Genomic DNA, 15,292 nt, shown 5'->3' with positions numbered 1-15,292 from the left:
TGTTTTCCTTCAAGGAGGAAGGAAAGAACTCTAAATAAATGACAATACAGTGAATCTGCCTGAGTTTCTGTCTTCCACCCTTCAAGTCAAAGAACACAGCATGGAAACTGTAGAATCTTAACACAATAGCTGCTCTTTTATAAAATAACCTGCTTGAGATGTTAATTTAACAAGGAAAAGCCAAGCCCTGTTCCTGTCACTATCAAAAAATACATATTTATAGACTTTTGAAAACAAAATGTGTATATTAATAACTTTGCACAAATATTTGAAAGACAATTTTAGCTAGACAATTTTAGAACTTCGTGGAAATAAAATAGGCAGATAAATACTTCATCAAACATCATCAGCCGGCAGCGGAGGTATGTTAGTCCTTGGTCTCGTGAAAAATGCTATCTTCTCCCTGGGTGGGCATGGAAAAAATTACGTTAGAAGGTGATATGCAGACACTGAAAGCTGGCAGGAAGCTCTCATATCAATGATGGCTTTCCTTGTTCATAGAACAATCAGAATTTGAATTCTCATCATATATGTTTGTACACAAATTTTCAAAATTTTAGTAGACGTTATGATACTCCTAGGAGGGCAGGGATTTATCTCCAGTGGCTGGAAGAGTGCCTGCTACATAGTAAGTGTTAATTCTTGTTCTATCAACAAATGAATACATTTTAAAAATATATCAGTATATGAATTCTAAATCAAAACTGAAGGAAGTGGTTATAATATCTTGTGTTATTTTACGATAAGGACATAAAAATTACAGGTATAGAAAAAAACAAAGCTAAAAGTCAGGCACAAAGTAGTATGGATAGAGCTGTGTTAACTGCGGCTGCAAAACTGATTTATGTCATTAGAATTCAACACAGCGTTTAAGGAAATTTGCAGGGTAATCTGGAAACGCTGATAATGTTTTGATTTCTGTAATGTTCAGTTTATGAGGACTCACTAAACTATATTCAGAAGAACAGAACATTTTCCTGTATATAGAGTATGCTTCAATCTAAATTTTAAAAAGCAAAGATAACACATACTGTACATATGTAAATTGCTGTTATTTGTGATCATAAACATAAAAGATGTTACAAGAGCCGGTAAGTGAATTATGTTTATTAGATGAAATTAGTCATGAAAAAAACAACAGGTTAGGTAGTAACATGTGGTATTTTAATTCTTAATAAGCTGAATGCAAAATTCAACAAAAATGATCATAATTGGCCTTAATTAAAGCTACATAGAAAATAAATCAGGAGAAAAATCGCACAATGCTGACAGCAGTGGGGATTCCAGCTTTGTTCTCCACTTCCTTGTGTGTCTGTCTCAATACTTAACTTTCCTCTTTATAACGACAAAGGTGTGACAGTAGAAAGCAAGCGGGAGAGTGAGGCCTGGGCTTCTCCCCACCTGAACGCCTGCACTTGGATGGGCTCTTTGAGGTTCTGCCCGCGCAGCTGGCACACCCCTTTGGAGGCCTTCTTCAGCATCTTCTCAGCTGCCTGTTCTTGATGGAAGTCAAGTTTGGTCTGCCTCGTCTGCAACAGCAACGCGGGGTGAACCAGACGGGTTTGCTTCCAGTTTCAAGGAAGAGCGATGGAAGTCCCTGCCAGCTCCGGGCACCGGGAGGGGAGAAAGGCCCGCCCGCCCGCCCGCCCCCTCCCCCCGCTGGCGGGCCGGGGCCTCACCTGCCTCTCGGCCTCCCGCAGCAGGCTCCGGAAGCGCTCGTCGCGCAGCAGCCAGGCCGGGGGCTCGGCGTGGCCGCGGAGCTGGGCGTCCTCCAGGCGCTGGCGCAGCTCGCGCAGGGCGCACAGCTCCTCGTTCAGCTGCCGCTGCCGCGTCCGCGACGCCTGGAGGTCCAGCTCCAGGTCCAGGGACGTGCGCGCCGCCAGCGCCGCCAGGGAGGACCTGCAGGGCTGCGAGACCGCGGCCGTGAGCGCGCCCACCCCGCCCGCGCCCTGCCTGCAGCTTCTTCCCCCGAGTGACCGACCCCACTGGAGGGAGACACCCGCAGCGTGGCCCGACGCCAACACAACACGCACGACGTGGGCGACACGGGTTCAAACCTCCACTCCGGTAACGAGCCAGTGACAGCAGCTAAGTGTCCGCTGTAAGGACGACCTAGGCTTTGGCTAAAGCGCAGAGAAACAGACCCTCTCACACGGGGCAGGAGGGCGTCATCTTTCTCAAGTGCTACTTGACAATATAAACAAGAGCCACAAAATGTGTGTTTTCTTTGGTTCTGAAATTTCATGTGACTTGCATCTGAAAGGCACAGCTGATGATGTGCAAAAGGTTTATGACAGAAAAAATCCTAAATACCTAACAAGAGAAAAGTGATCAAATACATTATAAGGCCAGCAGAAAACGCCAGCTATTGTAAAAAGATGAAAAATATACCGACGTGGCAAAATCTTAATGATCTACTGTATAACGGGAAAAAAGCACGTTATAAACCACGCTGAGGGCTGTCTGGTTAAACACACACAGGCTGTCAAAAACGCTCCTCCCCAGGGAATTCCCTGGTAGTCCAATGGTTAGGCCTCCCCGCTTCCAATGCTGGGGTGTGAGTTCCATCCCTGGTCGGAGAACTACAACGGCAGCCGCGCAGCGAGGCCAAACAACAACAACAACAACAACAAAACATTCCTCCCACATAAGCCTGAAGTAAGCAAGTCTCCTGTTTTCAAGAAGGTTCTAAGACGAGAATAGAATTTTGTACACGGAGCTGAGAGCAGTACTTCCCACCCCATGGCAAACAACGCTGGGGAAGGCGGTTAGTGCAACAAAAGCACAAATCCACGAGCCTATCAGCGTTGTTGGGAGGAGTGAATAACTGTATGCGTTTTACACACCCATAACACTGTTCTGCACACATGCAGAAGTTAAATGCAAATGTAAGTGACTTAATAAACACGAACTCATTTAAAAGCTCTGCTGAATTCATAGCAGAGCTCACTGGTTCCCAACCAGGGGTGACTTGGGCCCTCAGGGGACAGTTTTGGTCGTCACAACTGGGGGAGGGGGTGATAGTGGCAACTAGTGGGTCAAGGCCAGGGCTGCAGCTCAACGGCCCACAGTGCACAGGACAGCCCCCAACAAAGACAGACCTAGGCCAAAATGCCAACAGCGTGGCTGCTGAGAAATACTTTTGTTGCTGAGTTATGTGTTTTCTTATCATTCTCTGTCAGCGGCTACTCTAAATACAACCACCACAAGGAGATCTGGGAATTTATTTTTGTTTCAAAGAATTCTTGCCCGGGGAAAGTCAGGGAACCACTACCTTACAAATTAAAAGTAGCAAAACTGTGTAAAGTGGCGTGATGTGGAGAAAAAATTCGGTGTATGTAAAGGAAAACTGTAGAACAGTCCTATGTAGGAGAACGCTCCACGTTGAAAGACTCAAATTTTCTAAACTGTATATACTCCCTTGTCAAAAAAGAGAGAAGAATCTCTTATACAGAATGGCTGTTTATTAATTTATTATATTGTAAAAGGTAAAGATCCTGTATTATCTTAGATTATGACATTATCTTAGGAAATTAACAATTATTGGTAACATATTGACATTATATACACTTTTTAAAATTATACCTAAGTAAACAAGGAAATAAACATATCACCTTTCAGTTAATCTTACCTAAAATATTACCTCTTCAGGTTTGTAGAAATAACTCCCAGCGTACATACAGACGGCATATTAGCCTACGTGGCGCATACCTGCTTATAGCGAAGGGTTCGTCTTTCCAAAGTGTTTCGGACAAAGGGGGACTTCCGGGGCAGCGTTGAACTGTCGCTGTCACTACGATAAAGCTACACCAAAAAGACTGAGGTTCAGAAACACTTCCTCAAGGATTCAACATTCCTTCTCTGTGTACTCTGAACTGGATTATTTTGTTTCTCGTGCAGGTACTCAAACAGTTATGACGTTTAGAGCTTTTACCAAGACGTTGGGTTTCGCTTACAAGAAAACCCTACACAAGAGTTTCAAGCCAAACAAAGACAAACCAAATGAGCAGAGCAACCCCCAGCCCCACCCCTCCTTCAGGTCCATCAACCGAACCAGCTGAGGTTTTCCAGGCTAATCGAGCAACACAATTTCAGCCCTATCAATGCCAACTGCCACTTGATACGGTGTGACGCTCATGAAAACCCGCACTCTCCTCAGCGCTTTTCACTTTTCATCAGTCATTCTCATTTGCTGTGTTTCTAGCTTTGGCAAGAGCTGGGAAGACCGGCGTTCCAGAAAAGAGCCTCGTTCCTGGCAGGAGGACAAGCCCACACCACTAACACCCACCCTGCCCATCAAGGGAAAAGGCCTGGCTTTAAAAAGAAAAATAAATAATGCCGACTTCACGGGAGCCGAGACGTTACGTATTTCATTTGGCGGCAGGTTTTCATTTCAGGATCAACGTATATCTGCGTGAAAGCAAAGTCCTGGCCTTCACGGCCTTACTTTCCATGCCAACGAACCCCAGATATCAGGAAATGTCGCAGCCCTGCACTTACATGCCTCCCCATCATCACAAACATATAATATAAACACAAAGAGGCCTCTAGAAGCATCGCCGGCCAGTGCGTGCCTTCGAGCAGGGCGCAAAGCCCAGTGCAGGGGCTGGAGGCCTGTCTCTGGGGAGGTGAAGGGCTCCCTCCGTCACCACCCTGTTCTCAGCAAGCAGGCTGGGGGCTGCTCCGCAGGGGCTCGGCAGGAGTCAAGGATAAGGAAGGGTGGCCTTCGATCAGGCGCCTCCAGCCGCGTGATGAAGCATCAGGCCCCACAGGGCTGCAGCCTGATGGGGCGGGAGTGCCCCGCCTGACCCTGGGCTGCCCGGGGCAGCGCGACCGGGGCACCTCGCCGCGTGGGGAGAGGAGCTGCAGGCCTCGCAGGCGTGGCCACCCGGGCCCCCGCCCCTGTTGCTCCCTCCTGTGAGTAAAGGCTTCCCTCCCCAAGAAAGGTGGGCTCCCTGCTCAGCTCCTGGGCAGTGACCTCTAAGTCCCTAGAACGTTCTAAGTGTCTCTGTTTACCCGGGGACCTTGGCCCGGCCACACAGTCTCTGCTGACAATGTGAGGGGGGCCCTGGGCCACCAGCTTGACCCTGGAGGGGCTGGAGACGAAGGTCAGCCACGCCGGCCACCCGCTGCGCCTCGTGACGACCCCCACAAGACCCCTGGGCACCAAGCCTCGGGTGAGCGCCCCTGGTCGGCTGTGCTCCGGGCACGCTGCCACTGCTCCGAGAGGTGAGAGCTCCTGCACAAATCCGCTGCGGGAGAAGGGCTGGACGCTCCGCCCGGTCTCTCCGGAGCGCTGCCCCGTCGCCTCTTCCCTCTGCGCGTCGGTCTGCACCCCTTCCCTGCGGCGCGCCATCATCCTGGCTACGACGGCTTTTCTGAATTCCGTGAGTCCTAGCCAATTTCTGAGCCTGAGGGTGGGCCTGGGGACCCCTCAGTGTCTCCCACGTAGGCCTGAGGGTCTGCCTCTCTCATATGATCAAACTCTGGCTTTGCCCTAATGCAGCGGCTCCTTGGCAGCCCCTTCAAGGGAAGATGCTTTCTCCAAGGAGCCCCGTTAGAGGAGCGGGAGGGTCAAAGCTCTCCTCGAGCCAAACGGCGCCCCCAGTCTGCTGCGTCGTGAGCACTTACCCTCAGCAGCGCCTCGTCTCTGCTAGTCCGTGCCGTCACTGTCACACGGCCACGGCCGGCCAACCTCCAACCTGCTGTCCCGTCTCCACGGACCACAGCAGGTGGGGTCTCCCCCTCCACCCGTCTCAGAGTTCTCAACCCTGCGTGCAGGTGAGGACCAGCCGGGAGCTCCAACCCTCTGCTGCCCAGCCCCGCCCGCGACCGATGAAGAATCCTTCCAGGCAGGTGGCAAAGGACTCCCGACTTACTCTGCAGACGTACTGGCTTCGTGCTCCGGGCGAGAAAGTCTGGGAACGCACAATGGCGCTGCTCCGCGTGAAGGGCGAGCCGCGGGCCCTGCGGCCGGGCCTCTCCTTCGGCAGACTCGCCACCTCTTCCGGGAAGAGATCTTCTGTGTTGGTCTCCTTATCAACCTAGATAGTAATTTATTGTTTACCACGACTCTTTCTACAACACAAACATTAAATTAGTGTAGTCACCAAACAACCCTGCCATTTCCACTGGAGGTCTAAGTGGCATTTCACACGTAACACGTCCAAAATGGAATTTCTGATATTCCCTCTGCCAAGGATCTCTACTTTCCCATTTGTTCCAGCAAAAAAAGTGTTCGTGTAATTCTGGACCCAGCTCTCTTTCATACACCCTATATCTGGTCCAAGATTAAATCCTGTTGGCTCTGTGTTCGAGATTAAGCATGTTTTGACCTCCTATCACCAACCCTTCATCTGGGTCACCATCGTCTTGTGCCTGATTAGTGCAGGAGGCTTCTCACCCGTCTCCTGGAGTCCACGCCTCCCTCCTCCCTTCAAACCCTTCTCAACACAGCACCAGGGACATCCTGGTAAAAACTGATGTCAGACCCAGCAATTCCACTCCTAGGTGTATACCGAAAAGACCTGAAAACAGGTGTTCAAACAAATACTTGCACACAAATGTTCATAGCAGCCTTATTCAAACAGCCAAAAGGTGGAAGTAGTCCAAACATCCACGGGCAGATGAGCAGATAAACAAAACGTGGCATACTCATGCAAGCGATGAGAAAGAGGGAAGTGCTGGTAGATACTACAATCTGATGTACCTTGAAAACATTAGGCTGAGTTAAAGAGGCCAGTCACAAGAGGCCACATGCTGTATGAGCCATTCATTCATTAATTTTTATTGAAGCATAACTGACTTACTATGTTATATTAGCTTCAGGTGTTCAACATACTGATTCCATATTTTAATACATTACAAAATGATCACCATGATAAGTCTAGTTACCGTCTGTCACCATACAGAGTCAACAAAATATTATTGACCTTATACCCTATGCTGTACATTACATCCCCGTGACTTACTTATTTTATAACTGGAAGTTTGTACCTCTTAATCTCCATCACTTATTTCCCTCATCCCCACCTGCTCAACCACCCTGGCAACCACTAGTTTTGTTCTCTGTATGTATGAGTCTGTTTCTGTTTTGTTATGGTTGTTCATTTGTTTTGTTTTGTTTTTAATTCTACATATAAGCGAAATCATGCAGTATTTCTCTTTCTCCGACTTATTTAGCATAATACCCTCTAGGTCCATCTGTGCTATTGTAAATGGCAAGATTTCCTTCTTCTTTATGGCCAGTATTTCACTGCATATTATGTATATACATATGTATGTATATATATGTGTGTCTGTGTGTATACATATATACACACATATATACCCCATCTTCTTTACCCATTCATCTATTGACAATGGACACTTAGGTTGTTTCCATATCTTGGCTATTGTAAATAATGCTGTAATAAGTACAGGGGTGCATATATCTTTTCTAACTAGCGTTTTTGCTTTCTTCAGAAAAATACCCAGAAGTGGAACTGCAAGATGGTGTGGCAGTTCAACTTTTAACTTTTTGAAGAACCTGCTTACTGTTTTCCACAGTGGTGACACCAATTTACATTCCCACCAACAGTGCACAAGGGTTCCCTTTTCTCTACATCCTCTCCAATGTTTGTTATTTGCTGTCTTTTTGATGATAGCCATTCTGACAAGTATGAGGTGATACCTCATTGTGGTTCTGATGTGCATTTCCCTAATGATTAGTGACACTGAGCATCTTTTCATATGTCTGTTGGCCATCTGAATGTCTTCTTTGGAAAAATGTCTACTCAAGTCCTCTGCCTAGTTTTTAATCAGGTTGGTTGTTTTGATGTTGAGTTGTCCGCGTTCTCTGTATATTTTGGTCTTAACCCCTCGTCGGATATAACATTTGCAACTATCTTCTCCCATTCAGCAGGCTGCATTTCTGTTTTGTTGATAGTTTCCTTCACTGTGCAACAGCGTTTTAATTTGATAAAGTCTCATTTGTTTTTTTATTTGTTTGTTTGCGTCCCTTGCCTGAGGAGAGATATCCTAAAATACATTGCTAAGACTGATGTCCAAGAGCATACCTACCTATGCTTTCTTCCAGGAGTTTTATGGTTTCAGATCTTACATTTAAGTATTTAAACATTTTAAAATGGAATGAGAAAGTAGTCCAGTTTGATTCTTTTGTATGTAGCTGTCCAGTTTTCCCAACACCATTTCATGAAGAGGCAGTCTTTTCCCCTCTGTATTTTCTTGCGTCCTTCATCATAGATTAGTTGATTATATAAGTGTGGGTTTATTTCTGGGCTCTCTACTCTGTTCCACTGACCCATGTGTCTTTTTTTGTGTGCCAGTAGCATGCTGCTTTGATTACTGTAGCTTTGTAGTACAGTTTGAAATCAGGGAGCATGATACCTCCAGCTCTATTCTTCCTCAAGGTTGTTTTGGCTATTCGGGGTCTTCTGTGTTTCCATACAGCTTTTGGATTATTTTTTCTAGTTCTGTGAAAAATGCCGTTGGTATTTTGATAGGGATTGCATTCAATCTGTGGATTGGCTTGGGTACTATGGTCATTTTAACATGAATTCTTCCAATCCATGAGCATGGTGTATCTTTCCATTTGTTTGTGTTGTCTTCAATTTCTGTCATCAATGACTTAACACTTTTCTGAGTACAGGTCTTTTACCTCCTTGGTTAGATTTCTTCCTGAGTATTTTATTCTTTTTGATGCAGCTGTAAACTGAATTATTTTCTTAATTTCTCTTTCTGATAGTTCATTGTTAGTTGCATAGAACTGCAAACGATTTCCATATATTAATTTTATATCTCTTAACTTTAAATGTTGCCACTTTACCGAATTCACTGATGAGGTCTAGTAGATTTTTGGTCACGTCTTTAGGATTTCCTATGTATAGTATCATGTCACCTGCAAACAGTGACAGTTTTACTTCTTCCTTTCCAATCTGGATTCCTTTTACTTCTTTCTCTTGTCTGATTGCTGTGGCTAGGGCTTCCAATACTATGTTGAATAAAAGTGGCAAGAGTGGGCCTTGCTCCTGATCTTAGAGGAAATGCTTTCAGCTTTTCACCACTGAATATGATGATAGCTGTGGGCTTATCATATATGGCCATATATGGTCAAGTTATGTTCCCTCTATACCAACTTTCTGGAGACCTTTTATCATAAATGGATGTGGAATTTTGTCAAAAGCTTTTTCTTCATCTACTGACATGGTCTTGATTTTTATTCTTCAATTTGCTAACATGGTGTATATCTCTTGGATTGATTTGTGGATACTGAACAATCCTTGCATCCCTGGGATAAATCCCACTTGAGCATGGTTTATGATCCTTTTAATATATTGTTGGATTTGGCTTGCTAGTATTTTGTTGAGCATTTTTGCATCTATGTTCGTGAGTGATATTGGCCTGTCGCTTTATTTTTTTGTGGTGTCTTTGGTTTTGGTCGGGGTGATGGTGGCCTCATAGAATGAGTTCAGAAGCACTCCTTCCTCTTCAATTTTTGGGAATAGTTTGAGAAGAATGAGTGTTAACTCTTCTTTAAATGTTTGGTAGAATTCACCTGTGAAGCTATCTGATCCTGAACTTTTGTTTGTTGGGAGTTTTTAAATTACTGATTCAGTTTCATTACTGATAATCGGTCTGTTCATATTTTCTATTTCTTTCTGATTCAGTTTTGGGAAATTGTATGTTTCTAGGAATTCATCCATTTCTTCTAGGTTATCCAGTTTACTGGCATACGACTGTTCATAGTAATTTTTTATGATCCTTTGTATTTCTGTGGTGTCAGTTGTAACTTCTTTTTTTTGTTTCTTTTTTTTCTTTTTTTTGCTGTGCCATGTAGTCTGTGAGTCTTAACCACTGGACCACCAGGGAAGTCCCCTCTTTTTTTCATTTCTGATTTTATTTATTTAGGCTCTCTTTTTTTCTTGATGAGTCTAAAGGTTTACCAATTTTGTTTATCTTTTCAAAGAACCACTTCTTAGTTTCACTGATATTTTCTACTGTTCTTTTTAGCCTCTTTCATTAATTTCTGCTCTGATCTTTCTTTCTTTCCTTCTACTAACTTTGGATCTTATTTGTTCTTCTTTTTCTAGTTCCTTTAGGTGTTAAAAAAAAAAAAAACAACTCCCAAATGCAGATTTTCGACTGTGAGGTGGGTCAGCACCCTTAACCCCTGTGTTGTTCAAGGGTCAACTGCAGTCGTACTTTTGGTACACCTGTGGGTGGAGGTGAGCTCTTCCCTACTCTGTCATCTTGGCTACGATCCCCTGGAGTCTGATCTTTTAAACCCTGGATGATTCCATTTACACAAAACATCCAGAATTGGCAAATCCATAGAAACAAAGCAGATTGGTGGTTGCCAGGGGTCGGGGAGAGATAAGGGAGAGTGAATGCTAATGGTTATGGGGTTTTACTTTGGGGTGAAAGAAACGTCTTGGTACCAGAGAGAAGTGGTGGTTGCACAACATTGTAAATGTATTCAAAGTCACTGAAATGTCCACTTTGAAAGGGTTCATTTTATGAGAATTTCATGTCAATAAATTATTCTAGGAAAAAATTTAAAAAGTGAGTCAGATCACATCACCCCTGGGTTCAAAACTATCCACCAGTTTTCCAATGCTCTCAAGAGAAAAAGCAAGAGTCCTGAGTAGGCCCTGTATGATGTGGCCCCTTGACTCCCTCTGTCCTCAGCTCTGATGCCTCCTTACCCCGACCCCACCTGCACTTGCAGCTCTCTGCACCTGAATGCCCATCCCCAGCCCCACACAAGGCTCCCAGACTCCTTCCTTAAGGACTTTGCTCAAAAACTGCCTTCTCAGTGAGACTCCTATGACCTTTCATTTCTATTATAAAAAATACATAAAATTAACCATCGTGGACTTCACTGGTGGTGCAGTGGTTAAGAATCCACCCGCCAATGCAGGGGACACAGATTTGAGCCCTGGTCCGGGAAGATCCCACATGCCGCAGAGCAACTAAGCCCGTGTGCCACAACTACTGAGCCTGCGTGCCACAACTACTGAAGACTGCACGCCTAGAGCCCAGACTCCACAATGAGAAGCCACCACAATGAGAAGCCTGCACATCACAACGAAGAGGAGCCCCTGCTCTCCGCAACTAAAGAAAGCCCGCATGCAGCAACGAAGACCCAACGCAGCCAACAATAAATAAGTAAGTAAAATTTACCATTGTAACAATTTTTCATTGTGCAGTTCAGTAGTATTAAATATACTTACATTGTTGTGAAAGAGATCTCTAGAATTTTTTCACCTTCCCAAACTGAACTCTGTCCCCATTCAACAACTCCCCATTTCCCCATCTCTAGCCCCTGGTAACCACCATTCCACTTTCTGTCTCTATGAATTTAATTACTTTAGGAATCTCATATAAGTGGAACGTATAGGATTCATTTTTTTGTGACTGGCTTATTTCACTTAGCACAATGTCTTCAAGCTTCATCCATGTTGTAGCCTGTGATGTGACTTCCTTCCTTTTTAAGGCTAATATTCCATAGTACATATATACCACTTTTTCCTTATCCATTCAGCTGTCGACGGACACATGGGCTGCTTCCACCTCTTGGCTACTGTGAATAATGCTGCTATGAATGTGGATGTGCAAGTATCTCTTGGAGACCTGCTTTCAGCTCTTTTGGATGTACATCCAGAAGTGGAATTGCTGGATCATATGGTATTTCTATTTTTAATTTTTTTTTAAAATAGATTTATTTATTTATTTATTTTTGGCTACGTTGGGTCTGTACTGCTGCGCACAGGCGCTGCACACAGGCTTTCTCTAGTTGCGGCGAGCAGGGGCTACTCCTTGTTGCGATGCGCGGGATTCTCATTGCCATGGCTTGTTTTTGTTGCCGAGCATGGGTGCGCGGGCCGTGTGGCTCACAGGCTTAGTTGCTCCGTGGCATGTGGGATCTTCCCGGACCAGGGCTTGAACCCGTGTCCCCTGCATTGGTAGGCGGATTCTTAACCACTGCACCACCAGGGAAGTCCCTATTTTTAATTTTTTGAGGAACCTCCATACTGTTTTCTATAGCGGCTGCACCATTTTACAGTCCTGATGTTTGTAGATACCAATTTACACTTCTAAATGTAACCCCTTCTAAAACGGTAATTCTTTCTAAAAATGCAAACCCTGCTTCCCTACCATCTCATTCTTCAGTAGCCCCTTTGACTATCTCAAACGCTGCTGTATTTTACTGTTTTACCCTGTCTGTTGCCCACAGGGCAGGACTTTCCATTTGTTTCTTTGCTGTTGCATCTGCAATGCCTGGCAGCTACCACATGCACATGGAAAGAGAGAATGCAAATGTAGTGAAGAACTAACAACTGGGGAGTCTAGGTGAAGGGGAAACAAGTATGCGTTGTACTATTCTAGCAACTTCTCTGTAGATCTGAAGTGCTTCAAAATTAAAAGTTGAGGGAGGAGGACACACCAAGCTAGCCTCCCACAGCTACTGCCCCTGACGTGGGCCAAAGCTCGCCAAAGTCTTAGAAAGAGGAATAATGGCCATGACTGGCAGCCGCGCCCAGAACATCTCCGCCCGAGGCACTGCATGGGCTGCAGTGTGGGAGGCTGCCAGCGGGAGGCTCTCACTTTTCTCAGGACCTGTGTTTTGGACTGAGATCAGGGGCTGTGCTGGTAGATGTTCTGATGAGTTGAACAGTTGGGAAACAAAGTTGCAATCGAGCACTGATACAGTGTCTCCCAACCCCACTGGGTTCCTTAGACATTTGTCACCACAAACCTGAAAGATTTCCCCACTGGAGATACGGTGATGGGCACAACTAGGATCGGGTGAACAGAAGGGCCAAAAGGATGCTTCGCTGCTCTTAATGTCACAAACGGAGAACAATGACAGGCGTCCAAAACCTTAGGGACCCACGAAACACCCTGAGCCACACGTGGCCGTGAAGAGGGCACATGAAGGAGTTAAAATCCACCCCTTTTAGTTGTCCCTTCCTTTTAATTTAAAGTAGACACACGTTTCCATGGTACCTGCTGTTCACAGATCTGAGGCCACTCACTTCAATTCCCTCGCGTAGGGCACACAGCCCCTCCTTCCAGGGCAGCGCCTGGTGCTGTGCGGCAAAACAACAGGGGCTCCGTGAAATCCTTTTTCCTTTTCTGCTTACCTTCAGAGGTGGGGGCTGAAGTTCCTCGGGGCCGTAAGGGTCTGCCTGGCCAGCAAACGTGTGTCCGTGGATGGAGCTGACAGCAATGCAGCAGGGCTCTGGGTGCGGGGGGCTGGTCTGGGCGCAGCTGCTACAGCCACTGTCCACCGATTCGGCTTGCCAACTCCTGAAGGCGGGCATGGCAAAAGCCCCCAAGACGTTCATCAGGGCACTGACTTTACTGCTGCACCCAGGGCACAGCAGCAGAGACGCCCCATATTTGCTTCCAATGACCGAAGACGGTTGCTTTTCTCATAAAATGAAAGGCAGTTCTGTTTTGTGGGGAAGACAGAGCTACAAGGCCTAAGAGAGTCCGTCTGTCTGTATCGCCCAATTGCAGCCGCTGAAGATGCCAGCAGCCCGGAACCCTCTCTCCCCGAGCCCTCCCAGCCTCCTGCCCATCCCTGAACACACACCCTTCTCCCCCTCTGCCATGAACTTTCCCTTCCGAAAATAAATTCCTCTTGAAAATAAATCCAGAGAAAGCTATTAGGAAGAAGTAGCAAGCTTTGGAAACATGATGCTCTTTATGGAAAACCGTGGAAGTAAAGCAACATGAAAGTGCTGCCGGAAGGGACCCGCCGGGAAGCGATTCACTCGCGGTGCCTGCCCATCTGAGCTGCTCCTCTACTGCAGACACGTCTGCCCCACCCCGAGTCAAGCGTTCACCCACGGGCTGCTCCGGGGAAGAGGTAAAGGGGCATCGTATGATTCCATTTACAAGAAAGGCCCAGCACAGGCAAATCCCTGGAGATGGCACGCAGACGGGCAGTCGCCAGGGGCTGGGAGGACCGGGCAGACTGTTAATGGGTATGGGGTTTCCTTTCGGCACGACGAAAACGCCCTCAACTTGAGTGTGATGTTGGCGGCACAGCTCTGTGCCTGCGCTACAAACCAGCCAATTGTCCACTCAATGGGTGAACCGTACGGTAGGGAGATTATATCCCACTAAAGCAGTTAATAAAGAAAAAGGCAAAACTTAAAGGGCCCTATTGTATTCAATCCGGGCAGAGGGAGTCCCTCAACAGTCCCCCTCTTTGAGAGAAATTCGGAGAACAGAAGGAAAGGTGAAAAGCCTGCACGTAGAGCTGGGGTCAATGTACTGCCCTCGTGCAGACTGGCGTACAATCCCCCGTGAGAATCCCAACTTCTGGGCAAAGGTACCGAAGAGTCGCCGCACACACTCTACATCGCGTTGTGTCTGACGAACATCCCGGCTGCCTCTCCCCCGAGGGGCTGCTGGCCGCGCGCACCTCTCGGACACGGCCTCGGCCTGCTCCTCCTTGCGCTCCATCTCCAGGATCTCCTCCTCCGTGTACTCCAGCTTCACCCGCTCCTCGGCCAGCTCTCTCTCCACCGCCTGCAGCTGGGCCGTGGTTCTCGCCAGCAGCACCGTCACCGCGTCCTACAGGACGAAAGGGACGCTGCCAAGAAGCAGCTGAGGCCAGCGGCGTGCGGGCGGCAAAGCGGAAAGCGGGCGCATGCACGGCCCGTGGGGAGCATCCCTGCTGCCGGGCTGGTGGCCGTCCCCAGCTGCTCTCCAGCAGGAAGCAGCTCACCCCCGGTTGACAGCAAGACGGTAACTTGGCCTTTCCATGTAGCTCTGAGGACTCAAATTTTAAAGCAACCAACGCATCACTCATGATCATGAACGTGTTGTGTTAAAGAATATTACCATGAATGGCCACATACATCACTACAGTCCGTTTTTATTACTTCCCTTGAAACCCTGCTTCTTCATCGCCACTGTGTTCTAAGACTGAGTCTACACACGTTTCTTAGAAACAATGTCCCCAGGAAAAGCCCGTCTCAAAGCCAGGCCACCTACTGTCTTTCCAGACGTGGTGGGGGCAGGGTCCCGGAAGTCGCTGTGTCCCAGCCGCTCGTCCTCCCGCCCGGGCGGCTCGGGGCCGGTGAACACCTGCACCGAGTACCAGCGCAGCTGCATCTCGCTCGAACCATCGTAATCAGCCAAGTTAATCTGAGCAATGCCCTGCGCGGTGTTAAAAAAAAAAAAAGGCAGAACAGGCCCTGAATGACTGCACCTTAACAACCAATGGGCATCAAGGTCACCCTTTAATCTTTTTTTTTTTTTTTAATTAATA

At 46.9% G+C, this 15,292-nt stretch overlaps 1 protein-coding gene across 1 annotated transcript in view; it reads right to left on the bottom strand.

Moving 5' to 3' along the window:
• Window positions 1-336: 336 nt before the first annotated feature.
• Window positions 337-15,292, bottom strand: part of LOC137757632 (protein WWC3-like) — a 94,661-nt gene continuing 79,705 nt past the window's right edge. The window contains exons 16-23 of the mRNA XM_068534222.1: window positions 15,016-15,180; window positions 14,441-14,592; window positions 13,149-13,314; window positions 5,880-6,044; window positions 3,712-3,804; window positions 1,680-1,907; window positions 1,402-1,529; window positions 337-403 (exon numbers count right to left, since the gene is read on the bottom strand). Of these exons, the coding sequence (XP_068390323.1) occupies window positions 337-403; window positions 1,402-1,529; window positions 1,680-1,907; window positions 3,712-3,804; window positions 5,880-6,044; window positions 13,149-13,314; window positions 14,441-14,592; window positions 15,016-15,180 (1,164 nt within the window). The remainder of the gene's footprint in view (window positions 404-1,401; window positions 1,530-1,679; window positions 1,908-3,711; window positions 3,805-5,879; window positions 6,045-13,148; window positions 13,315-14,440; window positions 14,593-15,015; window positions 15,181-15,292) is intronic.

This window comes from Eschrichtius robustus, chromosome Y, assembly GCF_028021215.1.
Source record: "Eschrichtius robustus isolate mEscRob2 chromosome Y, mEscRob2.pri, whole genome shotgun sequence".
Classification (NCBI taxonomy): domain Eukaryota; kingdom Metazoa; phylum Chordata; class Mammalia; order Artiodactyla; family Eschrichtiidae; genus Eschrichtius; species Eschrichtius robustus.
The sequence above is the reverse complement of the archived record's forward strand: the minus strand, read 5'-3'. Positions and strand labels throughout refer to the sequence as shown.